Source organism: Oncorhynchus mykiss, chromosome 9 (assembly GCF_013265735.2).
Source record: "Oncorhynchus mykiss isolate Arlee chromosome 9, USDA_OmykA_1.1, whole genome shotgun sequence".
In the NCBI taxonomy this organism is placed as follows: Eukaryota; Metazoa; Chordata; class Actinopteri; order Salmoniformes; family Salmonidae; genus Oncorhynchus; species Oncorhynchus mykiss.
In genome coordinates, this window is record NC_048573.1 from 48,689,761 (window position 1) to 48,716,074 (window position 26,314).

Genomic DNA, 26,314 nt, shown 5'->3' on the forward strand with positions numbered 1-26,314 from the left:
GTATCCCTCTCTCTGTCTGCCTGTAGTTTAGTGGACAGTGTCACTGTCAGCAAGGCTTTGGGGGAAGGCAGTGCACTGAGTGTGAGCAGTTCCATTGGGGAGACCCACGTGTGCAGTGTGAAGGTGATCACATGACACAGTTCAATAAGCTTTTCAGAGTCTGTCTTTAATTCTATATTCAGCATTACTGCCATCTTCATATTCACTATGTATATATTCATGTGTATCTCTCTCCCCTCTCCATCTCTCTCCATCTCTCTCCCCCTCTCCATCTCTCTCCCCTCTCCATCTCTCTCCCCTCTCCATCTCACTCCCTCTCCATATCTCTCCCCCTCTCCATCTCTCTCCCCCTCTCCATCTCTCTCCCCCTCTCCATCTCTCTCCCCTCTCCATCTCTCTCCCCTCTCCATCTCACTCCCTCTCCATATCTCTCCCCCTCTCCATCTCTCTCCCCCTCTCCATCTCTCTCCCCCTCTCCATCTCTCTCCCCCTCTCCATCTCTCTCCCCTCTCCATCTCTCTCTCCCTCTCCATCTCTCTCCCCCTCTCCATCTCTCTCCCCTCTCCATCTCTCTCTCCCTCTCCATCTCTCTCCCACTCTCCATCTCTCTCCATCTCTCTCCCCCTCCATCTCTCTCCCCCTCTCCATCTCTCTCCCTCTCCATCTCTCTCTCCATCTCTCTCCCTCTCCATTTCTCTCCCCCTCTCCATCTCTCTCCATCTCTCTACTCCCTCTCCATCTCTCTACTCCCTCTCCATCTCTCTACTCCCTCTCCATCTTCTTACTCTATCTCTCTCCATCTCTCTACTCCCTCTCCATCTCTCTACTCCCTCTCCCTCTTCCCTCAGAGTGTAACTGTCACCCTCTGGGCTCGGAGATGGCCCAGTGTGACCGTGTGACAGGGGTGTGTGAGTGTAGGGAAGGGGCGGTGGGGCGGCGGTGTGACGAGTGTGCCCGCGGGTTCACCGGGGTATTCCCTAAGTGTGTCCGGTGCCACCCCTGCTTTGAGCTGTGGGACGACGCAGTGTGTATGATCCGCCGGGACCTGGACCACATCCTTTACGACATCCAGAGGATCCTGGAGAGCGGAGAGACGCCCGGCGTGGGCGACAAACGCATCCTCGAGCTGGAGAACAAACTGGCCCAGGTACAGGACCTGATCCGAGACGGAGACTGGGACAGACTACACCAGCTGATTGGCCAGTCCATTGATGACCTCAGGTAACAGCGTCATACTGTACTGTACTGTAGGTGGCACTAGACTGGAAGTGCTCTTTGACCTCTTGCAGTATAGAGCAGTTCAATCCACTGATGACATACTGACAGAAAGTACATACATAAAACAGGATTCTGTGTGAAAATGACAATGCCCACTGACTATGGACTGAGTCATATGAGAAGTCAGATGTCCAACACGACTATGTGGCATTCCAGAGCAGAGATAGCTCTGACTGACGGACGTTTGATGGGTGTGGCCCGGGAGCTGAATGGGACAGCGGTGCAGGACGAGGTACTAAGGCGGAACCTGACCCAGATGGAGAGAGAACTCAGGGACCTCAACACCACTCTGATGCACCACCGCCAAAAACAGGAGAACAACCTCAGCTCTGGTTTCCAAGGTAATGCCTTCCTCTTGACCCGCTCTTCTTCCCCAGTCACCTAACCCTAACCCTAAAACTAACCCTAGCTCCTAACCCTAAAACTAACCCTAGCTCCTAACCCTAAAACTAACCCTAGCTCCTAACCCTAAAACTAACCCTAGCTCCTAACCCTAAAACTAACCCTAGCTCCTAACCCTAAAACGGTCGAATTGACGTGGTTTGGGTATGAAAAGTCTGACACGGACCAGAAAACTGTCCACAGCTAAATATGCTCCAGGCCGGTCGCGACAACAGGCTCAAACACCACTAACCTCTTTCACCACCTACGCAAGAATCATGTGAAACAGTACAGATGAGACCCAAAAAAGTACAGTTGAGTGCTCAAAACAAACCCCCGACTCAGACGTTGCAAGAGGCTTTTGCCCGCGGCACACTATATGGCAAAGAATCACGAAGATGGAAGGAGATAACAGCTGCTGTTACAACTTACATCTGCAAAAACATGGCCCCAATTTACATGGCCGAGAAATGGGGGTTTCATGAGTTGGTGCTAACACTTGACCCAAGGTACCAAATGCAAATTGATATGTGAAACATATTAATGCCAAAATAACATGCAAAACAGGAAAGCCCCCAAAAATATATACAGTGCCTTGCGAAAGTATTCGGCCCCCTTGAACTTTGCGACCTTTTGCCACATTTCAGGCTTCAAACATAAAGATATAAAACTGTATTTTTGTGTGAAGAATCAACAACAAGTGGGACACAATCATGAAGTGGAACGACATTTATTGGATATTTCAAACTTTTTTAACAAATCAAAAACTGAAAAATTGGGCGTGCAAAGTAGATGTCCTTACCGACTTGCCAAAACTATAGTTTGTTAAGAAATTTGTAGAGTGGTTGAAAAACGAGTTTTAATGACTCCAACCTAAGTGTATGTAAACTTCCGAGTTCAACTGTATATATATATATATATATATTCTAGGCCTATATTTATTTTGTTTGCAACTATAGTTGAAGTGTTTACTATTTACTTTTTTAGATTTTATTTATTTTATTTATTATTTATATATTTTATTAATATTTTATATTTTGTTACCTGCTTAATTGAAAATGTGCACAAAGGTTCTACATAAAAGGAGAAATATGAGTAAGTTACATTTTATTTCTTCAGTATAATTCAAAATGTAATAGGAAATACACCTTTACATGTGGTCATTTTAAATAAACTATTTATTCATTGAATTTACAGAAAATGTGCTATATTGTGATATCTATCATTATCGGGATAGGAAATTACCTATATTGGGATAAGAGATTTTTGCCATATCACCCAGCCCTATCGTGGGGACTAACAATAGGGGATTGGTCCACTTTTTGTATGTTTACTATTCTTATGGGGACTTCTAGTATAATTAAACACACACATTAAGATGTAGTGCACATACAAAGGTACCCACACTGGCACACATACACATTTATTTACTCTTCAGTTAGTCTCTTTCATTCATGTCTTTCGCCTTGTTCTTGTCCCGTCCCAGATCAGTTTGACAATGTGAAGAAGTACTACAGTGAGTCCCAGAAGGCTCAACAGAAGTGCAACGCCTCAGTGTCTGGTCCTTTCAGCCCTGTGGAGGAGTCTAAAGCAACACGCGCACACACCGAGGACCTCCTGAACAAGAGGCAGGATAAGTTCCTGCGCACGGTGGCGGCCCAGAAGAAATCATTGTCAGAGCTGCAGAACAAAGCCCAGGACGTAGACAAGAAAGTCCACCACCTGAGCCACAAGGTACACTCTTAGAAAAGAAGGTGCTACCTATAGCCATAAGGGTTCAAAAATTGACCCCGAAAGGGGAACCCTCTCAAAATATTTTTGGGGGGTTGAAAGTGGAACACTTTCACTAATCCAAAGTTCTACGTGGAACTCTTTCACTAATACAAAGTTCTACGTGGAACTTTTTCACTAATACAAAGTTCTATGTGGAACTCTTTCACTAATACAAAGTTCTATGTGGAACTCTTACACTAACACAAAGTTCTACTTGGAACTCTTTCACTAATACAAAGTTCTATGTGGAACTCTTTCACTAATACAAAGTTCTATGTGGAACTCTTACACTAACACAAAGTTCTACTTGGAACTCTTTCACTAACACAAAGTTCTACGTGGAACTCTTTCACTTATACAAAGTTCTACGTGGAATTCTTTCACTAAGACAAAGTTCTACGTGGAACTCTTTCACTAACACAAAGTTCTACGTGGAACTCTTTCATTTATACAAAGTTCTACGTGGAACTCTTTCAACACAAAAAGGTTCTAAGGTTCTTGTTATCCTATAGGGACAAACAAATAACCCTTTTTTCTAAGAGTGTAGGGGCCTGTAGGGGACAATGTAGTGGGGTCTATATCCTAAAGGGAAGCTAGTCGCCTTTCTTAGCAGGACGGTCATCCCTGTCACGTAGAGCTAACTGTCAGACCTGTCATGATTTCACTAGTGACAACTGTTACACTATCCCTGCCCTAGATATGTACCCTGTAGCTCTCTGTGTCTGACTCTGACCCCACCTGTGTTGGTTTTCTTTCCCCAGGTATGTGGTGGCCATGCCAATGCCAGCTCCAATGGCACATGTCACGACAGCCCATGTGGGGGTGCTGGTTGTCGTGACAATGACGGCCGGCGGGTGTGTGGAGGGGACGGGTGTGACGGGACTGTTAGCGCCTCCCTAAAGGGACTGAAACATGCCAATGATGTCACAGACAACCTGACTGCTGCCAGTGAGGATCTCCAGGGTATGGCTAAGAAGGTCTGTCTGCCTAAATATCTCACTTGTACTATACCTCTGCATGCATGTACTGTAAGCTGAATCGCTGAGCAAAATCTGCCGTTTAACTTCTCTAAAAGGGGATGTATTATGTGTTTGTCAGCGCTCTTGTAAGCCTAGCATGTTTTGTATATGTGTTGCATATACCGTAATCCCCAGTTCTATGTTTCCAGCTCCAGGACATTGCTATGCTGACCCAGGATGTGAAGAATCAAGCCATGGACACCCTGGACAAAGCCCAGAAGAAGAAGGACTTATTTGAAAACTCCAATAAAAAACTAAAGGAATTCATTCAGAAGATCAAAGATTTCCTGACTGGTTTGTTAATGCCAGTAACCTTTCAGATAACTTCTCTCTGTGGACACGTCTTATGATATGAAATTGATCATGGTCCTTCTCCACTGTGTGTTGTGTACAGAGGAGGGTGCGGACCCAGAGAGTATAGAGAAGGTGGCTCAGCAGGTGCTGGCCATATCTCTTCCTGTCAACAGAACCACTCTGGACAGCATGGTCCAGCAGATTAAAGACAACATTAACAACCTGACAGATGTAGAAGGGGTCTTCAACCACACCTCCCAGCAACTCCACCAGGCCAAGGAGCTGCTCAAACGAGCTAAGGATGCCAAGTAAGACAGAGGCAAAGCGAGGCCTATTAGACTTAGACGTATAGACTCCGACATCAGTGATGTTGATCTTTGTCTGTTCAGCAGTAGTTACTCTGTTATTAGCCTATGTGATAGAACATGGAACACTGGACATGCACAGAGAGTGTTTTCGTAGAACAGCAGAGCTCTCGGTCTCACACATGTCCTGTGTGTGTTTGAAGGACACGAGCAGAAGGAGTGAAGGACACAGCCAACACGACTAAGCAGGCGTTGGATGCGTCTGAAAAGGCTATTCAGAAAGCAACCAAAGCCCTGGACCATGCCCTGAACAACCTGAACAGCACCAGGAACACCACCGCAATGGTACACTACTGTCCACACCACAGTGTGTGTGTGTGTGTGTGTGTGTGTGTGTGTGTGTGTGTGTGTGTGTGTGTGTGTGTGTGTGTGTGTGTGTGTGTGTCTCTGTGTGTGTGTGTGTGTGTGTGTGTGTGTGTGTGTGTGTGTGTGTGTGTGTGTGTGTGTGTGTGTTTTTCAATCTGTTATCTATCATGTTGTGTCCCCGTGCAGGTGGAGGAGAATCTTCTGGATCTGGAGGTCAAGCAGATGGATGCTATGATGCGACTGGCCAACCTGTCGATGGGGGTAGAGGCACTAAAAACTAAGACCGATCAGAACAGGGAGATGGCCAAAGATGCCAAGAACCAGGCCGAAAATGCCACTGATGCAGCATCGGGACTGGAGCAGGTGTGTGTGTGTGTGTGTGTGTGTGCATCCGTGACTGTGTACTTGCCTGCGTGCTGGCATAAGTGTGTATTTGGATGAGTGTATCCTGGTTGTGGTCCTCCATGCTTTTTTGTGACCAACCTTTTATTTGATTTAGTCTTTATTTTTAAAGGGGGGGGGGGGGGGGTTACAGGTACCAAAATAATCAAAGAAATACATACAAAGAAATCCCTAAGTGTAAAACTAATTAAGACTCAATAATCCATGCTTTTGTTTAATGCTATGAAGTCCGGAAGTTGTGGGCGGAGCTAGACCGTTTTCTGTCAGAAGTATTACAATGTAAACTTGTAATCCGTCTGTCTGCATATTTCAAGACATGTTATATGGGGGTGTAGTGAGATACCCAATGGGCTGGACGATTATCTTCGGATCACTCATCTGGAAAGAATATATACGAAATAGCATGGGCGACAGAGAAAAACACATTGATACCATTTCAAGCCAAGTGACAAATAATAATGCAGACACTAGGGATGAGGTGTTGAGCATGCAGGTCTGTCATTGTTTGTGTGTCTGTTAGTTGTTGTTCGTTTGTATGAGTTTGTACCTGGACCATACTTCTTTAAGGGCTAGCTTAGAATATGAGCTTCCAAAAGTAGTTTATATATTATATAGATCAGTCCTTTCGGGAGCCCAGATCATGTATTTATAAATCCCATCATTGGAGGGTTTGGTAGTTGGTTTCCCCAAGGGACTCCATAAACCAGCATAGCTCACCTACGTTGTAAATATAGAAAAAAGGATTTGCCTGGTAATGTGTATGTGTCTTTCAAATCTTGGAATGTTCTCAACCATTACTCTCCATGATGTCAGCAAGGGTAAGGATTCCACATTCGGAACGTTGGGAGGATGTAAAAGGGTGCCCTCCAGATCGCAAGGCATTATTGTGAAATATTGTAGTATGGGCATGCCATTTTGATTCCCAGTTACTTTGTTTTTCAATTTGCACCAAAAATAAATTGTGAGAAATAATAGGACCAAAGCGTGGTTTACATTGGTTAAGGGATATACAGTGTCAGTGTTGATCACCTCTTCCAGAGCAATAGGAAACACCATATTTCTCTCCATACTCAGGGGACAGAAGAATCATGTCTAAATCGATTTAGGAAGAGACAAAATGCTAGTGCCTTGTAATACAATTTAAAGTTTGGTACGGATAGTCTTCCTGCGTCTTTCTCTATTTGTAAGTGTGTTCATTTGTTATTTTACCTTGCCATATACATTTATAAACCACACTATGAATTTTATCCCAATAGCCAGAAGGGGGAGCCATGGGAAGCATTGAACTACAGAAATTCAGCCGTGGCAATCTATTCATTTTGACAATAGATATCCATGTGGTCCCGCACGTTGACTTGTTGCTCTATGTGTCTGGTTGTGCTCCAGAGGCTGAATGAAACGGAAGATCTGTACAAGGAACTGCAGATGAAGGTGGACTCTCTGGGCGGGGCCTCGGGGGGCCTGGGGAACGTCAATCAGAGGGCCAAGGAGATCAAGAAGGAGGCTGAAGACCTGCTCACTAAGGCCAACAAGGGCATAGAAACGCTACGGAGTATGTAACGTTACTGTACTGCCCTCTCAAGCGTATGATACAGAATACATACTCAACAGGTGTAGATAGAGCAGTATGAATCCATGAAGAGTAATCAGGGTTAAGAGTAGTCCATGGCTAAACAATATCAACATAGTGTCTTTGGTTTTGTATGCAGATGTGGTCGAAACTGGATGTTCTCTACATCGTGCACTATTTTTGACTAGGGCCCATAGGGCACTGTTCAAAAGTAGGGCATTATATAGGGACTAGTGTGCCATTTGAGAAGCAGCTAAGCTTTTCAAAGAATGTCACTCTATTGTTGTCTTCCTATAATCTGTTCTCTGTTGTTCTGTTGTTTCAGAGCTTGAGAAGAAGTTCCGTAATAATGAGCAGAAAATGCTGGACCAGCAGAGCGAGTTAGGAGAGCTGGAGAGGAACGCCACGGAAGCACGGGAGGCCATACGAAAGCAGGTGCAGACATACAACAACTGTAACTGATCATGTGGATTGAACGATGTAGGAGAGAAAAACTGTATTCATGAAAATGTACCACTGGTGCTTCATTCCCATTCTCTGTCTGTCAAATTTGAAAGGAATTTAATAAAAAATATTATCACAAAAAAATAAGAAATAAGGTAAATGTTAGTGATGGGAGGAACACTGGGTCATGTGTACTGTACAGCTGTAGTCTGTTGGAACATAGCAGGGAGCTCCTTCTGATGTTGTGAATATGCTAGTAAAACTGTCAGTAGAACTGTCTGCACTACATAGGTCATCTGCTTCTGTCAGTAACTCCCAATCATTCATTTCATGGTTTTGACATGATGCCATCTGCACAAGTTTGTTGTGTCGCTATGTCTGGAACACGACAACTGGATATGGACCAATGAAACATGTTTCGTGTTCCAAGGTAGATTGATTTTTGAATTAGTTGAAGATAAGAGATCAGAGAGAATGTTTTACCGAGGAATATGTTTCTTTTGACCAATTAAATGCCCTTTCAGGAATAATTTTTCATTATTCTGACTACAGTAAGTATATGTACAATATGACAGACATATCGTAAAAGTCATATGTGATACCTCGGAGTGACAGATGTTACATTTTGATTCAGAAAATACTTTTTCGTCAGCCACACATATACATTACACACAAAAACAAACACACGCACGGTCGCTCACACAAACAAAACATGTTCTACACAAATTTCAGCCCCGTTGATGTATAATTGAAACAAGACGTCTATGAAAAATAAATATACATTTGATATAATGTTGAAGTTTTTTGTTGGGCATGTTATGATATGTAGTTTAGGCACATTGATGGACAACATACTAATGTGTAATGAGTATTACCCCTCACCCCCAGGGGGCAGCAGCAACTGCTTTAGATGATGTGCTCAGCCAGAAAGCTTTACTCAGGTGTGGGCAATCAGGATCTTTGTAAGAGGAGGATTTCTTGTTGTTGAGATGAGGCCAGAAGCCTTTCGGCCAGCCTTTGTTGGTTTCATTCTTTGTGTTAGTTAACCTCATATGTTGGTTGGGGCTTTTTGTAGTTTGCTTCTCCCTTGCTACGTTGTGAGAATGCATTGAGGCTTCTACCTACCTCAACTGTGTGTGTGTGTGTGTGTCTTAACGTTCAGTGTGCATTAATTGTGCTCATTGAGTGAAAATTCTCTCCCTCCCCCAGTCCTGAGAGAGAGCGAGAGAGACACGCGCTACATAGTGGCCCAGGTTTAGGGGGTCAAATAAAAAGCTTGACTGTCCACAGAGAGCGTATGTAATATCACACGTTGACGATATATCCAGAGGCATGTTTCAGGATGTGCTAACATTGTTACACACACTGTATGTTGTCTAACCATTATGAAAATCGAATAGCCTAATAGAGATCTATAACATATCTAATCATAAGATGCAATGTTGTTTTCTGTCTGAAAACATGTTCAAATTCATTAAAATGCTTGTAGGAATTACAACCAAATTAACAGGATTTTTTCCAACCACCTGTTGTTGGGAAGGAGCATGGTCTGGTGATGGTTAACCTAACGTAGTAGACCTAACAAGACACCTGAGTGGAATCCCCACTTCCGTTTTTTCAGGGGAAACAAGTTAGGTTGAAAATACTGTATCCCTAAAAACTGGAAACATCTGCTTTTTTTTAAAGCCTGCGAAGAGTGGGATGGTAAGTGTAGTAGGTGGTTATGTGCGCCGCATGGATTGTTCACTGAAGCAATCAAAGGGAACCTAATCCGTTCTCCCCAGAGCGCGCATTCCTGTTTCCAAGGCGCACATCTATTCTCTCTGACACTAGGGTCTTCTGAAAACCGGTGGTGGACTTTACACACTACTTGAATTAACTTCACTAACTTCTTCAAGGTCCAGACTCGGCAGCCAGAACCATCTGAGTCTACTGTCATTATATGTGTATCAATCATGGCGAAATTATTATCTGAATCTTCAGCCCACTTTTGATTTGATCAAAGTCACACGTTTATGCAGCATCGTAGTCATAATTAATGTTAAAACCGTTTAATAGTTAATGTTAAAACCTTTTAATAGTGGATTTTGCTTTGATGTTATTACACTACAATAAGCAGTCAGAAGCGCTCTAGGGTCCATTCCTACGAAACGAAACTCCGCAGCGGAGTTTCCATATAACGAGACTCGGGACAGAATTTCGGAGAGTGGTCGTCAGATATCAAATACTTTGGAGAGTGGTGGTCAGGCTTCTGATTATACTGCCAACTCCGCTCAAATGAAACAGGGGGAATCGTATGGATTCGTGTTGATTTAAAAGACAGGGGGATCAAACCTACTAATATTAAAGTGTAAGTGTCTTTTTCATTAATTAATTTGTTGTATCTCTGACGTTGTTTATTATAGTTTAACTATGCTATTAAACCTACTTTCCAACCAGCAAACTTTATATTCTAATGCCTTTTCAGTTTTTTAAAAGTTTTTTCTTTTTAATAAATAAGTGCAGAATCAAAACAGCTCTGTCTTTTGTATTGATTGAGTTAACGTGTGACATTATTCATACCAGGCTATTTCTACGTAACATTTTCAGGCTGAATCTACTGAACAAGTCAAAGGGGACTGACCCATGAACATAAAACCATGCACGCGTCACTGGTAATGTTCATATGTGGTAAGTAGCCTTGTGCACAGTGTTTTGAAGGCAATGAACATATTCGTATGACAATCAACAGCTTAATCATGCAATGAAAAGGGCATACGTTGAGAACTGCTCTGTGGTTGTGTCTTTGTTGAATAGATGTGTTGTGAACTTGTGATGCAGACTCCATATGTTACAATCACAGCAAAATGTGTGTACCTCAAGCATTCATGATTTAAACAAATGGACAGATGCTGGACATGGCTGATGGTTGGGACAAAGAGAGAGGCAGAGGGTTGTTTACTGTCTCCAGCTCTGGGACAAGATAGCCTGCTTATTTTGGGGGACTTCCTCTCTTCTCTGGAGGATTCTTCACTGTTCACAACCAAGCAACTGTTCTTGGTGTTAAATTCCCCTCCGGACCTTCCTGGGTGGTGTTGGAGGTCCCTGGGAGGCACTCTGCGCTGTGGGGAGGCTAACCATCAACTCTGTTTATGGTCCTCTTAAAAGAGCCCAGCTGAATCCGCAAATAGAGACAATCCATACCCCCCCCCCTAGGACAGCATCACTGTGTGTGTGTGTGTGTGTGTCTGTGTGTGTGTGTGTGTGTTTATAAGGGGTGATTGGGTGGGATTGGAGGTAACTAGGTCACAACAAAGTTCTCAGAAAAATAGATTCCCTCGCATTTAGATCACATCATAATGGTACCTGATTGATTTGGCTGTGTACAGTTTTTAATCTATAGGCCCATATATCAGCTGATTCATGTTTGCCATAGGGGTTATGCAGTTTGTTGTTGCTCTTCCTAACATGTTGAAGCTTATTTAAACCTTCAGCTGAGGACAGGTCTTTGTTAGAGGATTCTATGAGTGTTGTCTAACCAGCAGCCTGTCATTATAGAGATACAGAGTGACCTCCTGGAGGTCAGGGTTCATTTCCATCCCCTCAGGTCATGGGCCAGCATAGGTTAATTGCTCTACATGAGTGGGTAAAAGGGCCAGGCTGATCACAGACAACAAGGCTCAGCTCTTCTCCTGCTCCTCCTCTCCCTTTCACTTGTCTCCTCTTTTCTTCTCCTCCTCTGAAGATGCTATATGATGAGGGCTGGAGATTTTAAAGGGGGGGGGGGGGGGATCTATTTTCTATTGGTCATTGCTGGCAGCTGAGGCTCCTGTCTCACCCTCTAAATTTAACTGGAGGTCTTATGGGTGGGTGGGACCACTGCTGATTGACAGCCAGTGAATGACAGGTGGTGAAATGGTGGTTATAATCATTGGGTCATTTGTATCACTGTAGTCTCCACCCAAACATTGTGAAAAGACTAGCAGGTGATTTTACATGTGAGCCCCTATTTTAGTGAGTTGTCAAAAGCTATCAGCAGCAGTGTTAAGAAAGACCCTGAACAGGGACGTTCGTTACTGTCGAGAGAAAGGAGAGAAGAAAAATAAGGTTCCAAAAAGGCTGAACAAACTGTTTTTTTTTTAAATAAATCTTCCTCTGAAAGGCTGTACGCTGGTGATGAGTGATTAGGCTCACATGAAAAAGGACAGAAGCTTTGCTTAAACTATAGAACTAAATCCTGTCTTACACAGCATTCTCATAGTCTCCTGGAGCACTGGTGTGTGTTTTTTTGTGTGTGCTATCGCTGCTCTCCATAGACGTGTGTGGGTGTGTGTGTGAGTGTGAGTGAGGGCAGGCGGGCAGGTGAGCGACAGGCACGGTCTGGCGCCCAGGGCCGGGAGCTGTGTGATCCTGAGCCCCTCTGTGAGCAGAGACTCCGGAACTTGGTGGATTCCAGAACAATGGGCCAGTAAAAGCCAACTGCCGCAACCAGAGGGAGAGAGAGAGGAAGAGAGAGAGGGAATGAGAGAGAGCGAGAGGAAGAGGGAGAGGGAAGGAGAGAGAGAGAGAGAGAGGGGTGGTTAGGTTTCCCTCCTGTGGGCATGACTTTTCTTTGTGAAAGGAGGAGGAGGAGGAGACTGGCATTGTTGGTATCCACATGTTTAATCTGACCCCAGTGTAGTTCATATACACTGAGTGTACCAAACATTAGGAACACCTTCCTAATATTGAGTTGCATCCCCTTTTCCCTCAGAACAGCTTCAATTCATCAGGGCATGGACTCTACAAGGTGTCAAAAGCGTTCCACAGGGATGCTGGCCCATGCTGACTCAAATGCTTCCCACAGTTGTGTCAAGTTGGCTGAATGTCCTTTGGGTGGTGGACCATTCTTGATACACATGGGAAACTGTTGAGCGTGGAAAAACCCAGTAGCGTTGCACTTAAATATTTTGTCTTGCCCATTCACGCTCTGAATGGCACACATACACAATCCATGTCTCAATTGTTTCAAGGCTTAAAAATCCTTCTTTAACCGGTCTCCTTCCCTTCATCTACAATGATTGAAGTGGATTTAACAAGTGACATCAGTAAGAGCTCATAGCTTTCCCCCTGATCTGTCATGGCTATCATCTTAGATTACCACAGTGCCTATTGTGCACTGTGTTTTGGGGCTTGTATATCATCGATAATGACTGGTTGTGTACTTTTTATTATTATTATAATTCTTTTTTTTTTTCACCTTTATTTAACCAGGTGGGCCAAGTTCTCATTTACAACTGCGACCTGGCCAAGATAAAGCGTAGCAATTCGACACATACAACAACACAGAGTTACACATGGAGTAAACAAAACATACAGTCAATAACACAGTAGAACAAAAGAAAACAAAAAGTCTATATACAGAAAGTGCAAATGAGGTAAGTTAAGGAAATAAATAGGCCATGGTGGCGAAGTAATTACAATGTAGCAATTAAACACTGGAATGGTAGATGTGCAGAAGATGAATGTGCAGGTAGAGATACTGGGGTGCAAAGGAGCAAAATAAATAAATAAATACCAGTATGGGGATGAGGTAGGTAGATGGGCTGTTTACAGATAGGCTAAGTACAGGTGCAGTGATCTGTAAACTGCTCTGACAGCTGGTGCTTAAAGCTAGTGAGGGAGATGTGAGTCTCCAGCTTCAGAGATTTTTGCAATTCGTTTCAGTCATGGGCAGCAGAGAACTGAAAGGAGAGGCGGCCAAAGGAGGAATTGGCTTTGGGGGTGACCAGTGAGATATACCTGCTGGGGCGCGTGCTACGAGTGGGTGCTGCTATGGTGACCAGTGAGCTGAGATAAGGCGGGGCTTTACCTAGCAGAGACTTGTAGATGTACAACATGAGTGCACTTGAAGTTAAGAGTGTAAACACAATGCGACACGTAAAAGTTAGGATTGCTTCCTACCAGTTGTCACTTGAAACAGTGGGTGTATGTTTGAAGGTTAGTATTTCTATATGTTCTACCTTGCCCTTACTCTCTCCGCTGGCCATAGCCCCGTCTTGCTGTGGGCTTGCATGTGAAACCTGATAAGATCATGTGTGTTTCTCAAGCTTTAACCACAGTGCCCACAGTGTTCCCATTAGCTGTTTCTCTACTCTGCAAATATCATTTTTTCTAGGAAAGAAGCACTTCCTCTACGTACTCTGATGGGCTGCTTTCTCTTCTGATCTTACTCTAAGAAACAGAACAGACAAGGCCCCTGGGGAGGGTAAGAGAAAGCCTGGACTGTGTGGCCCCTCCAGGCCTGTCCAGCTTCTGCCTCTTCATCTCACTGCTGTATATATCTACAGCCAAGCTCTTTGCATAATGACAGGTTCTGTCGTGCGTCTTGTTAAAAAACACTCACAGGCAGTTACTTACGCACCTGTATTTAAAGCAATCTGCAGTTGGTATATCCATTTTTGAACTTAGAAATATAAGATATGTACTCATTGATTCTTGAAGAATATAACCTATAAATGCCTCATGAGTTTAGTTCTACTGTTGTAACCTGTCAGAACCCAAAATATAAGGTTGTTTTACTCCAATATTTGTAAACAAAGTACATATAAAAAAACACAATATAGCCTCAGAACATGGTTAAAACTATAGTGTTGATATCGTGGGTGCTCAATCCTTGCATCCATAGCTCTGACTATACATTTGAGCGGTTGTATTTCTGCAGCCCCGTCCCTCAGCTTTTTACAGAAATGGGTGGTGAGGACACTTTGTTTTTGTTTAAAATAAACATTCTAATTTTAATTGTCACCTGCTTCGTTAACAGGTGAAATGCCGTGAAATGCTTACTTACCAGTCCTTCCCAACAATGCAGAAGGGGAAAAAAAACTCGTAATATTAATAAATAAAATATATATATATTTTTTTTTTATTACTAAAATCATTATTTATATATACACACACACATGACCAAAAGTATGTGTACACCTGCTCGTTGAACATCTTATTACCAAATCATTGGCATTAATATGGAGTTGGTCCCCTCTTTGCTTCAATAACAGCCTCCACTCTTCTGGGAAGGCTTTCCACTAGAAGTTGTAACATTGCTGCAGGGACTTGCTTCCATTCAGCCACAAGAGCATTAATGAGGTCGGGCACTGATGTTGGGCCATTTTGGCCTGGCTCGCAGTCGGCGTTCCAAATCATCCAAAGGTGTCCGATGGGGTTGAGGTAAGTGCCCTTTGCAGGCCAGTTAAGTTCTTCCACACCGATCTTGACAAATCATTTCTGTATGGACTTTGCTTTGTGCACGGGGCATTGTCATGCTGAAACAGGAAAGGGCCTTCCCCAAACTGTTGCCACAAAGTTGGAAACACAGAATCGCATGGAATGTCATTGTGTGCAGTAGCATTAAGTTTTCCCTTCACTGGAACTAAGGGGCCTAGCCCGAACCAAACTTTACAGTTGGCACTATGCATTGGGGCAGGTGGCGTTCTCCAGCCATCCGCCAAACCCAGATTCATCTGTCTGACTGCCAGATGGTGAAGCGTGATTCATCACTCCAGAGAACTCGTTTCCACTGCTCCAGAGTCCAAAGGCAGCGAGCTTTACACCACTCCAACCGACGCTTGGCATTGTGCATGGTGATCTTAGATTTGTGTGCTGCTACTTGGCCATGGAAACCCATTTTATAAAGCTCCCGACGAACAGTTCTTGTGCTGACGTTGCTTCCAGGTGCAGTTTGGAACTCGGTAGTGTTTGCAACCGAGGACAGACAATTTTTTATGCCATATGCACTTCAGAACCCGGCAGTTCCATTTTCTGAGTTTGTGTAGCCTACCACTTCACGGCTAAGCTGTTGTTGCTCCTAGACGTTTCCAGTTCAACACCACTTACAGTTGACCGGGGCAGCTCTAGCAGGGCAGACATTTGATGAACTGACTTGTTGGAAAGGTGGCATCCTATGACGGTGCCATGTTGTAAGTCACTGAGCTCTTTAGTAAGGTCATTCTACTGACAATGTTTGTCCATGGAGATTGCATGGCTGTGTGCTCGATTTTATACACCTGTCAGCAATGGGTGGGGCTGAAATAGACCTACTGGAATTGTGATACAGTGAATTATAAGTGAAATAATCTGTCTGTAAACAATTGTTGGAAAATCACTTGTGCGACTTGCCAAAACTATAGTTAACAACACATTTGTGGATTGGTTGAAAAACAAGTTTTAATGACTCCAACCTAAGTGTATGTAAACGTCCGACTTCAACTGTGTGTGTATATATATATATATATATATATATATATATATATATATATATACACACTGCTCAAAAAAATAAAGGGAAAACTTAAACAACACAATGTAACTCCAAGTCAATCACACTTCTGTGAAATCAAACTGTCCACTTAGGAAGCAACACTGATTGACAATAAATTTCACATGCTGTTGTGCAAAAGGAATAGACAACAGGTGGAAATTATAGGCAATTAGCAAGACACCCCCAATAAAGGAGTGGTTCTGCAGGTGGTAACCACAGACCACTTCTCAGTTCCTATGCTTCCTGGCTGATGTTTTGGTCACTTTTGAATGCTGGCGGTGCTTTCACTCTAGTGGTAGCATGAGACGGAGTCTACAACCCACACAAGTGGCTCAGGTAGTGCAGCTCATCCAGGATGGCACATCAATGCGAGCTGTGGCAAGAAGGTTTGCTGTCAGCGTAGTGTCCAGAGCATGGAGGCGCTACCAGGAGACAGGCCAGTACATCAGGAGACGTGGAGGAGGCCGTAGGAGGGCAACAACCCAGCAGCAGGACTGCTACCTCCGCCTTTGTGCAAGGAGGAGCAGGAGGAGCACTGCCAGAGCCCTGCAAAATGACCTCCAGCAGGCCACAAATGTGCATGTGTCTGCTCAAACGGTCAGAAACAGACTCCATGAGGGTGGTATGAGGGTCCGACGTCCACAGGTGGGGGTTGTGCTTACAGCCCAACACCGTGCAGGACGTTTGGCATTTGCCAGAGAACACCAAGATTGGCAAATTCGCCACTGGCGCCCTGTGCTCTTCACAGATGAAAGCAGGTTCACACTGAGCAAATGTGACAGACGTGACAGAGTCTGGAGACGCCGTGGAGAACGTTCTGCTGCCTGCAACATCCTCCAGCATGACCGGTTTGGCGTTGGGTCAGTCATGGTGTGGGGTGGCATTTCTTTGGGGGGCCGCACAGCCCTCCATGTGCTTGCCAGAGGTAGCCTGACTGCCATTTGGTACCGAGATGAGATCCTCAGACCCCTTGTGAGACCATATGCTGGTGCGGTTGGCCCTGGGTTCCTCCTAATGCAAGACAATGCTAGACATCATGTGGCTGGAGTGTGTCAGCAGTTCCTGCGAGAGGAAGGCATTGATGCTATGGACTGGCCCACCCGTTCCCCAGACCTGAATCTGGGACATCATGTCACGCTCCATCCACCAACGCCACGTTGCACCACAGACTGTCCAGGAGTTGGCGGATGCTTTAGTCCAGGTCTGGGAGGAGATCCCTCAGGAGACCATCCGCCACCTAATCAGGAGCATGCCCAGGCGTTGTAGGGAGGTCATACAGGCACGTGGAGGCCACACAGGCACGTGGAGGCCACACACACTACTGAGCCTCATTTTGACTTGTTTTAAGGACATTACATCAAAGTTGGATCAGTCTGTAGTGTGGTTTTCCACTTTAATTTTGTGTGTGACTCCAAATCCAGACCTCCATGGGTTGATAAATTTGATTTCCATTGATCATTTTTGTGTGATTTTGTTGTCAGCACATTCAACTATGTAAAGAAAAAAGTATTTAATAGGAATATTTAATTCATTCAGATCTAGGATGTGTTATTTTAGTGTTCCCTTTATATACAGTGCCTTGCGAAAGTATTCGGCCCCCTTGAACTTTGCGACCTTTTGCCACATTTCAGGCTTCAAACATAAAGATATAAAACTGTATTTTTTTGTGAAGAATCAACAACAAGTGGGACACAATCATGAAGTGGAACGACATTTATTGGATATTTCAAACTTTTTTAACAAATCAAAAACAGAAAAATTGGGCGTGCAAAATTATTCAGCCCCTTTACTTTCAGTGCAGCAAACTCTCTCCAGAAGTTCAGTGAGGATCTCTGAATGATCCAATGTTGACCTAAATGACTAATGATGATAAATACAATCCACCTGTGTGTAATCAAGTCTCCGTATAAATGCACCTGCACTGTGATAGTCTCAGAGGTCCGTTAAAAGCGCAGAGAGCATCATGAAGAACAAGGAACACACCAGGCAGGTCCGAGATACTGTTGTGAAGAAGTTTAAAGCCGGATTTGGATACAAAAAGATTTCCCAAGCTTTAAACATCCCAAGGAGCACTGTGCAAGCGATAATATTGAAATGGAAGGAGTATCAGACCATTGCAAATCTACCAAGACCTGGCCGTCCCTCTAAACTTTCAGCTCATACAAGGAGAAGACTGATCGGAGATGCAGCCAAGAGGCCCATGATCACTCTGGATGAACTGCAGAGATCTACAGCTGAGGTGGGAGACTCTGTCCATAGGACAACAATCAGTCGTATATTGCACAAATCTGGCCTTTATGGAAGAGTGGCAAGAAGAAAGCCATTTCTTAAAGATATCCATAAAAAGTGTCATTTAAAGTTTGCCACAAGCCACCTGGGAGACACACCAAACATGTAGAAGAAGGTGCTCTGGTCAGATGAAACCAAAATTGAACTTTTTGGCAACAATGCAAAACGTTATGTTTGGCGTAAAAGCAACACAGCTCATCACCCTGAACACACCATCCCCACTGTCAAACATGGTGGTGGCAGCATCATGGTTTGGGCCTGCTTTTCTTCAGCAGGGACAGGGAAGATGGTTAAAATTGATGGGAAGATAGATGGAGCCAAATACAGGACCATTCTGGAAGAAAACCTGATGGAGTCTGCAAAAGACCTGAGACTGGGACGGAGATTTGTCTTCCTACAAGACAATGATCCAAAACATAAAGCAAAATCTACAATGGAATGGTTCAAAAATAAACATATCCAGGTGTTAGAATGGCCAAGTCAAAGTCCAGACCTGAATCCAATCGAGAATCTGTGGAAAGAACTGAAAACTGCTGTTCACAAATGCTCTCCATCCAACCTCACCTAGCTCGAGCTGTTTTGCAAGGAGGAATGGGAAAACTTTTCAGTCTCTCGATGTGCAAAACTGATAGAGACATACCCCAAGCGACTTACAGCTGTAATCACAGCAAAAGGTGGCGCTACAAAGTATTAACTTAAGGGGGCTGAATAATTTTGCACGCCCAATTTTTCAGTTTTTGATTTGTTAAAAAAGTTTGAAATATCCAATAAATGTCGTTCCACTTCATGATTGTGTCCCACTTGTTGTTGATTCTTCACAAAAAAATACAGTTTTATATCTTTATGTTTGAAGCCTGAAATGTGGCAAAAGGTCGCAAAGTTCAAGGGGGCCAAATACTTTCGCAAGGCACTGTATATATATATATATATATATATATATATATATATATATGTATATATATACACACACACACACATTATATATATTCTGCTGATTGCCACTTTAAGAGAGGCCATGAAGTTCATTGCATGGTGCCTGAGGAGGATGGTCAGTCAACCAATGTCCCTCTAACAATGCCCCTCCCTCTCCCTGCACAGTCTCCAGTCTCCACTGCCCCAGTTATAATCATGGGGACAGACGGTTGCCTCGTAAAACCACTCACCTTTAAACCCAGATGAGCTTTATGTGTGGTTATAAAAAGACAGGTCAGTGCTCACCTGTAATTGACTGATTTCAAGATACCCCCGTAGGGAGTGCTGAGTTGGCTTGCTTACTTTGGCATTACATGTGGATTTTGATTATGTGAAATTGTGAACAGGGGACCAGAAGGTGAATGTCTTCCCCTATTGGCTAAAGGTGCAGTGCCTTCTGAAAGTATTCAGACCCCTTGACCTTTTCCACCTTTTGTTTGGTTACAGATTTTTAGAAATGTTTGCTAATTTATACAAAATGAAAAACTGAGATATCACATTTACGTATGTATTCAGACCCTTTATTCAGTACTTTGTTGAAGCACCTTTGGCAGCGATTACAGCCTTGAGTCTTCTTGGGTATGACGCTACAAGCTTGGCACACCTGTATTTGGGGAGTTTCTCCCATTCTTCTCTGCAGACCCTCTCTATGTCAGGTTGGATGGGGAGCATTGCTGCACAGATATTTTCAGGTCTATCCAGAGATGCTCGATCGGGTTCAAGTACAGGCTCTGGCTGGGCCACTCAAAGACATTCAGAGACTTGTTCCGAAGCCACTCCTGTGTTTTCTTGGCTGTGTACTAAGGGTCGTTGCCATGTTGGAAGGTGAACCTTCAGTCTGAGGTCCTGAGTGCTCTGGAGCAGGTTTCCATCAAGGATCTCTCTGCACTTTGCTCCTTTCATCTTTGCCTTGATCCTGACTAGTCTCCCAGTCCCTGCCACTGAAAAACATCCCCACAACATGATGCTGCCACCACCATGCTTCACCATAGAGATGTTGCCAGGTTTCCTCCAAAGTGACGCGTGGCTTCAATCTTGGTTTCATCAAACCAGATAATCTTGTTTCTCATTGTCTGAGATTCTTTAGGTGCCTTTTGGTAAACTCCAAGTGGGCTGTCGTGTGCCTTTTACTGAGGAGTGGCTTCCGTCTGGCCACTCTGCCATAAAGGCCTGATTGGTGGAGTGCTGCAGAGATGTTTGGAAGTTTCTCCCATCTCCACAGAGGAACTGCTCCGTCAGCGTGACCATGGAGTTCTTGGTCACCTCCCTGACCAAGGTCCTTCTCCCCCGATTGCTCAGTTTGGCTGGGCGTCCAGCTCTAGGAAGAGTCTTGGTGGTTCCAAACTTCTTTAATTTAAGAATGATGGAGGCCATTGTGTTCTTGGGGACCTTCAAAGCTTTTTGTACCCTTCACAGATCTGTGCTTCGACACAGTCCTGCCTCGGAGCTCTACGGACAATTCCTTTGACCTCATGGCTTGGTTTTTGATCTGACATGCACTGTCAATTGTGGTACCTTATATAGACAGGTGTGTGCCTTTCCAAATCATGTCCAATCAATTGAATTTACCACAGGTGGACTCCAATCAAGTTGGAGAAACATCTCAAGGATGATCAATGGAAACAGGATGCACCTGAGCTCAATTTCTAGTCTCATAGTAAAGGATCTAAGTACTTTCTAAAAATCTGTTTTCGCTTTGTCTCTATGGGGTATTGTGTGTAGATTTATCTGTGTCCCACAGTCACACATTCCAATCTCAATACTACAGACCCAGAAGCAGAGTATATACAACTGTCATAAACTGTAGAGAAAGAGAGGGGGGGGGGCTATGATCCTCCCCCCAGGGCACATCATGACACTGTTGACATTGAGACTGGTGTTTTGCGGATACTTTTTAAAGAAGCTGCCAGTTGAGGACTTGTGAGGCGTCTGTTTCTCAAACTAATCACTCTAATGTGCTTGTCCTCTTGCTCAGTTGTGCACCGGGACCTCCCACTCCTCTTTCTATTCTGGTCAGAGCCAGTTTGCGCTGTTCTGTGAAGGGAGTAGTACACAGCGTTGTACGAGATCTTCAGTTTCTTTGCAATTTCTCGCATGGAATAGCGTTAATTTCTCAGAACAGGAATAGACTGATGACTTTCAGAAGAAAGTTCTTTGTTTCTGGCCATTTTGAGCCTGTAATCGAACCCACAAATGCTTATGTACCAGACACTCAACCAGTCTAAAGAAGGCCAATTTTATTGCTTCTTCAATTTATTTAAGTTTTCATCTGTGCTAACATAATTGCAAAATGGTTTTCTAATGATCAATTAGCCTTTTAAAATGATAAACTTGGATTAGCTAGCATAACGTGCCTTTGGAACACAGGAGTGATGGTTGCTGATAATGGGCCTCTGTACGACCTATGTAGATATTCCATTAACAATCTGCCATTTCCAGCTACAATAGTCGTAAACAACTTTAATGTCTAGACTGTATTTCTGATCAATTTGAAGTTATTTTAATGGACAAAAAAAATGGCATTTATTTAAAAAAAACAAGGACATTTCTAAGTGACCCCAAACTTTTGAACGGTAGTGTATATATTTGTTTGTCCATTTTAGAATAAGGCTGTAACATAACAAAACGTGGAAAAAGTCAAGGGGTCTGAATACTTTCCGAAGGCACTGTATGTTCCAGTCGTCTGGAAGTGAGATCTCTCAGGTCTTCTCTGCTCCATTTCTCATCTCACTGTTTCTGGGATTACCTGGACAGAAATGGCAGGAATGGTCTGGCGTTCTGGATGTCAGACACCTGCCTTACCCAGGTCATTCCTCTGTTTTTTTAATTTAATCTTTATTTAACTAGGCAAGTTAGTTAGGAACAAATTCTTTTTTTTCAATTTTGGCCTATGAACAGTTGTTCAGAGGCAGAACCACAGATTTTTACCTTGTCAGCTCGGGGATTCAATCTTGAAACCTTTCGGTTACTAGTCCAACGCTCTAACCACTAGGCTACCTGCCGCATTCCAAGGCATAGGAAGGGCCAGCTGTTCATCTTGGTTCAACCGAAGGGGAAAGAGAAATGGCTTCCTACCGTTACACATATGAACAGAGTTATGTTCAGGCTCAGATGTACAGTACACACACACACACACACACACACACACACACACACACACACACACACACACACACACACACACACACACACATAGTTATTCAAAGATTGTACAGGAAATCGATTTAAATACCAGACAGATTTACACAAAAGTCTTTGATTGTCTCCCTGATAAAATGTATCAGGAGACTGGAGTATAACAAAATGACAAATCCCCTATGTACTTTCTAAGTAGAAACACATTTATGTGAGTGTAATTAGCTCATGTTCACATCTGCGAATGGAGAAGTTGACTGAATCTCCGTTCGTCACTCCAGCTGGTGAGGAGGCAAACCAAGCGCAGTAATCAGTATGTAAATCAAACCCACAGCCACTTGACTGGCTGGCTGCACCCAACATCTGCTGCACATATGTCGGACTTCGCCTTAGAGTTAGACTCAGCAACATGGCCAGGGGCTGGTGCCTGGGAGTTGGTCTGGGACCTGGGAGTACCATAGGGGATGGCATGGGTCTGGGGCAGTCATAGGACTCTGGGGACTGGTGTCAGAGACATGGGGCTTGGGCTTTATGTTATGTCAGGTTCTGGTAACGGAACCGGGGCAGCCAGACCATGGGCAACTGCTGTGTATCCAGCATTGGTCTCTCATGCTCACCTGTCTGATGGTCCTCGGCTTTTTCCCGAGGTGGAAGTACCAGTGTTTTACACCCAGTAGGAGCAGATGCTTCTCAGTGGCAGGCGTAGTTATTCTTACGGCTGGGTAAGTAAAGAGGCAGGCTCTTTCAGCGCAGCACCGTGGCAACGTGGGCCACTCGGGAGTTCTGCTTTCCATCCCCGCTCAGCCAATCTGCCTGCCTGCCTGTGACACCTCTCCCCTCCCCTGGGGAATCACGATCTGCAGTGAGATGATGGCGCTGGTGTTGATGGCTGCCGTCTTATCGACTCTTAAACTTGTTATGGCAAGGAGTCCCCTAAAGGGAACACCCCCTCCCATTCAGCTGAAAAGGTGGCGCGGGAATGTTTTACAGCGAAAACACAACATATATTTATGTTAGATCACCACCAAATTCAAAAACACACAGACATTTTTCACAGCCAATGATAGAGTCACAAAGCAGAAATATAGATAAAATGAATCACTAACCTTTGATTATCTCCATCAGATGACACTCATAGGACATCATGTTATACATGTATTGTGTGTTGTGTTCGATAATATGCATATATATGCATATATATAAAACATCTCAGTTTACATTGGCGCGTTACATGCAGTAATGTTTTGATTCCAAAACATCTGGTGATTTTGCAGAAATACTCACAATAAACATTGATAAAAGATGCAAGTGTTATTCACAGAATTAAAGATAAACGTATCCTCTATGCAACCGCTGTGTCAGATTTCAAAAAAACTTTACGGAAAAAGAAAAATCTGAGAACGGCACTCAGAACCCAAAGAAATAGCCGCCATTTTTGGTGTCAACAGAAGCTACAATAACACTATAAATATTCACTTACCTTTGAATATCTTCATCAGAAGAAAGTTCCAAGAATCCCAGTTCGACAATAAATGACTGATTTGTTCCATAAAGCCCATCATTTAGCCACTTGTTGTTAGCTTGTTCAGCCCAGCATTCAATCCTCAAAAAGCACAAGCAATTCCTCCAGACAAAAACTCAAAAAGTTCCGTTACAGGTCGTAGAAACAAGTCAAATGATGTATGCAATCCATATTTAGGATGTTTTAAACATTAATCAGACAACCGAAGAATTTCATTGTCTGAAGAAACGCATTGGAACGGAAGAACACTTTCTCGTGACCGTGCGCAATGAGACCGAGGCTTTCTGCCAGACCACCCACTCAAAGAGCTATTATGAGCCCCTCCTTTATAGTAGAATCATACAACCAGAATCTAAAGACGGTGACATCTTGTGGAAGCCCTAGGAAGTGCATTCTCATCCATATCTAAGCTGGACTTCAAATGGCACTGTTTCCAAAATCGAGGTCTCACTTCCTGTTTGGATTTCTTCTCAGGTTTTTGTCTGCCATATGAGTTCTGTTATACTCACAGACATAATTCAAACAGTTTTAGAAACTTCAGAGTGTTTTCTATCCACCAGTAATAATAATATGCATATATTCCCATCTGGGAAAGAGTAGGAGGCAGTTTACTCTGGGCACGCCTTTCATCCAAAAGTGAAAATACTGCCCCCTAGCCCCAACAGGTTTTAACCAACTATGCTATTTTGTTTGTTTTTCTGCATTGTTTGTAACTTATTTTGTACATAATGTTGTTGCTGCTACCATCTCTGATGACCGAAAGAGCTTCTGGACATCAGAACTGCGATCACTCATCTCAAATTGGACAAAAAGTTTTTCTTCATTGAGTCGGATGGGAGGGATATACTACAGACACCTGACCAGGCCCAGATCCCCGTCATTTGCTGGAGAAGGAAACTGAGATTTTGTGGAAAAAGATCAGGGTGCCTTGTTAGGATCAGGCGACGTTTGGCTAATCTGCCTTTGCCTTCTGTCCTGACAGCTAACCTTCAATCGCTGGGAAATAAAAGGGACGAACTGAAAGCACATATATCCTACCAACGGGACATTAAAAACTGTAATATCTTATGTTTCACCGAGTCGTGGCTGAACGATGACATTAAGAACATACAGCTGGCGGGTTATACACTATCGGCAGTATAGAACAGCAGCCTCTGGTAAAACACAGGGCGGAGGCATATGCATATATGTAAGCAACAGCTGGTGCACGATATCTAAGGAAGTCTCAAGGTTTTGCTCACCTGAGGTAGAGTATCTCATGATAAGCTGTAGACCACCCTATCTACTGAGAGTCTTCATCTGTACTTTTTTAAACTGTCTACATACCACCACAGACTGATGCTGGCACTAAAACCACGCTCAATGAACTGTATACCGCCATAAGCAAACAGGAAAATGCTCATCCAGAGACGGTGCTCCTAGTGGCCAGGGATTTTAATGCAGGGAAACTTAAATAACACATTAAATTAAATATTAATGTGGTCATGTGAAGCAGATGCTAAACTACAGGACTGTTTTACTAGCACAGGCTGGAATATGTTCCGGAATTTTTCAGATAGCATTGAGGAGTACACCACATCAGTCACTGGCTTTATCAATAAGTGCATCGAGGACGTCATCCCCACAGTGACCGTACGTACATACCCCAACCAGAAGCCAAGGATTACAGGCAACATTTGCTTTGAGCTAAAGGGTAGAGCTGTCGCTTTCAAGGAGCGGGACTCTAACCCAGAAGCTTATAAGAAATCCCGCTATGCCCTCCGATGAACCATCAAACAGGCAAAGAGTCAATATAGGACTAAGATCGAATCGTTATACACCGGCTCCGACGCACGTCGGATGTGGCAGGGCTTGCAAACTATTGCAGACTACAGTACAAAGGGAAGCACAGCCAAGAGCTGCCCAGTGACACGAGCTTACCAGACGAGCTAAATAACTTATATGCTCGCTTCGAGGCAAGTAACACTGAAACATGCATGAGATCATCAGCTGTTCTGGACAACTGTGTGATCATGCTCTCCGCAGCCGAGGCCGCAGGGCCAGACAGATTACCAGGACGTGTACTCCGAGCATGCGCTGACCAACTAGCAAGTGTCTTCACTGACATTTTCGACCTCTCCCTGTCTGAGTCCGGAATATCAACATGTTACAAGCAGACCACCATAGTCCCTGTGCCCAAGAACACTAAGGTAACCTGCCTAAATGCCTACCGACCTGTAGCACTCACATCTGTAGCCATAAAATGCTTTGAAAGGCTGGTCATGGCTCACATCAACACCATTATCCCAG

The 26,314-nt window shown here is 43.9% G+C and overlaps 2 protein-coding genes across 10 annotated transcripts in view; both read left to right on the forward strand.

Moving 5' to 3' along the window:
• The window catches only part of lamb2l (laminin, beta 2-like), a 60,848-nt gene extending 52,224 nt beyond the window's left edge, over nt 1-8,624 (forward strand). For all 8 annotated transcript variants that reach the window (XM_036988206.1, XM_036988207.1, XM_036988204.1 and 5 more), the window contains 11 exons: nt 27-123; nt 849-1,221; nt 1,435-1,619; nt 3,146-3,393; nt 4,194-4,409; nt 4,601-4,745; nt 4,846-5,053; nt 5,254-5,395; nt 5,603-5,779; nt 7,205-7,370; nt 7,714-8,624. In XM_036988206.1, the coding sequence (XP_036844101.1) occupies nt 27-123; nt 849-1,221; nt 1,435-1,619; nt 3,146-3,393; nt 4,194-4,409; nt 4,601-4,745; nt 4,846-5,053; nt 5,254-5,395; nt 5,603-5,779; nt 7,205-7,370; nt 7,714-7,850 (2,094 nt within the window). In that variant the 3' untranslated portion in view covers nt 7,851-8,624. The remainder of the gene's footprint in view (nt 1-26; nt 124-848; nt 1,222-1,434; nt 1,620-3,145; nt 3,394-4,193; nt 4,410-4,600; nt 4,746-4,845; nt 5,054-5,253; nt 5,396-5,602; nt 5,780-7,204; nt 7,371-7,713) is intronic.
• Nucleotides 8,625-9,451: 827 nt separating this feature from the next.
• lamb2 (laminin, beta 2 (laminin S)) overlaps nt 9,452-26,314 on the forward strand; it is a 48,313-nt gene continuing 31,450 nt past the window's right edge. For both annotated transcript variants that reach the window (XM_021616006.2, XM_021616007.2), the window contains exons 1-2: nt 9,452-10,182; nt 10,422-10,502. In XM_021616006.2, the coding sequence (XP_021471681.2) occupies nt 10,472-10,502 (31 nt within the window). In that variant the 5' untranslated portion in view covers nt 9,452-10,182; nt 10,422-10,471. The remainder of the gene's footprint in view (nt 10,183-10,421; nt 10,503-26,314) is intronic.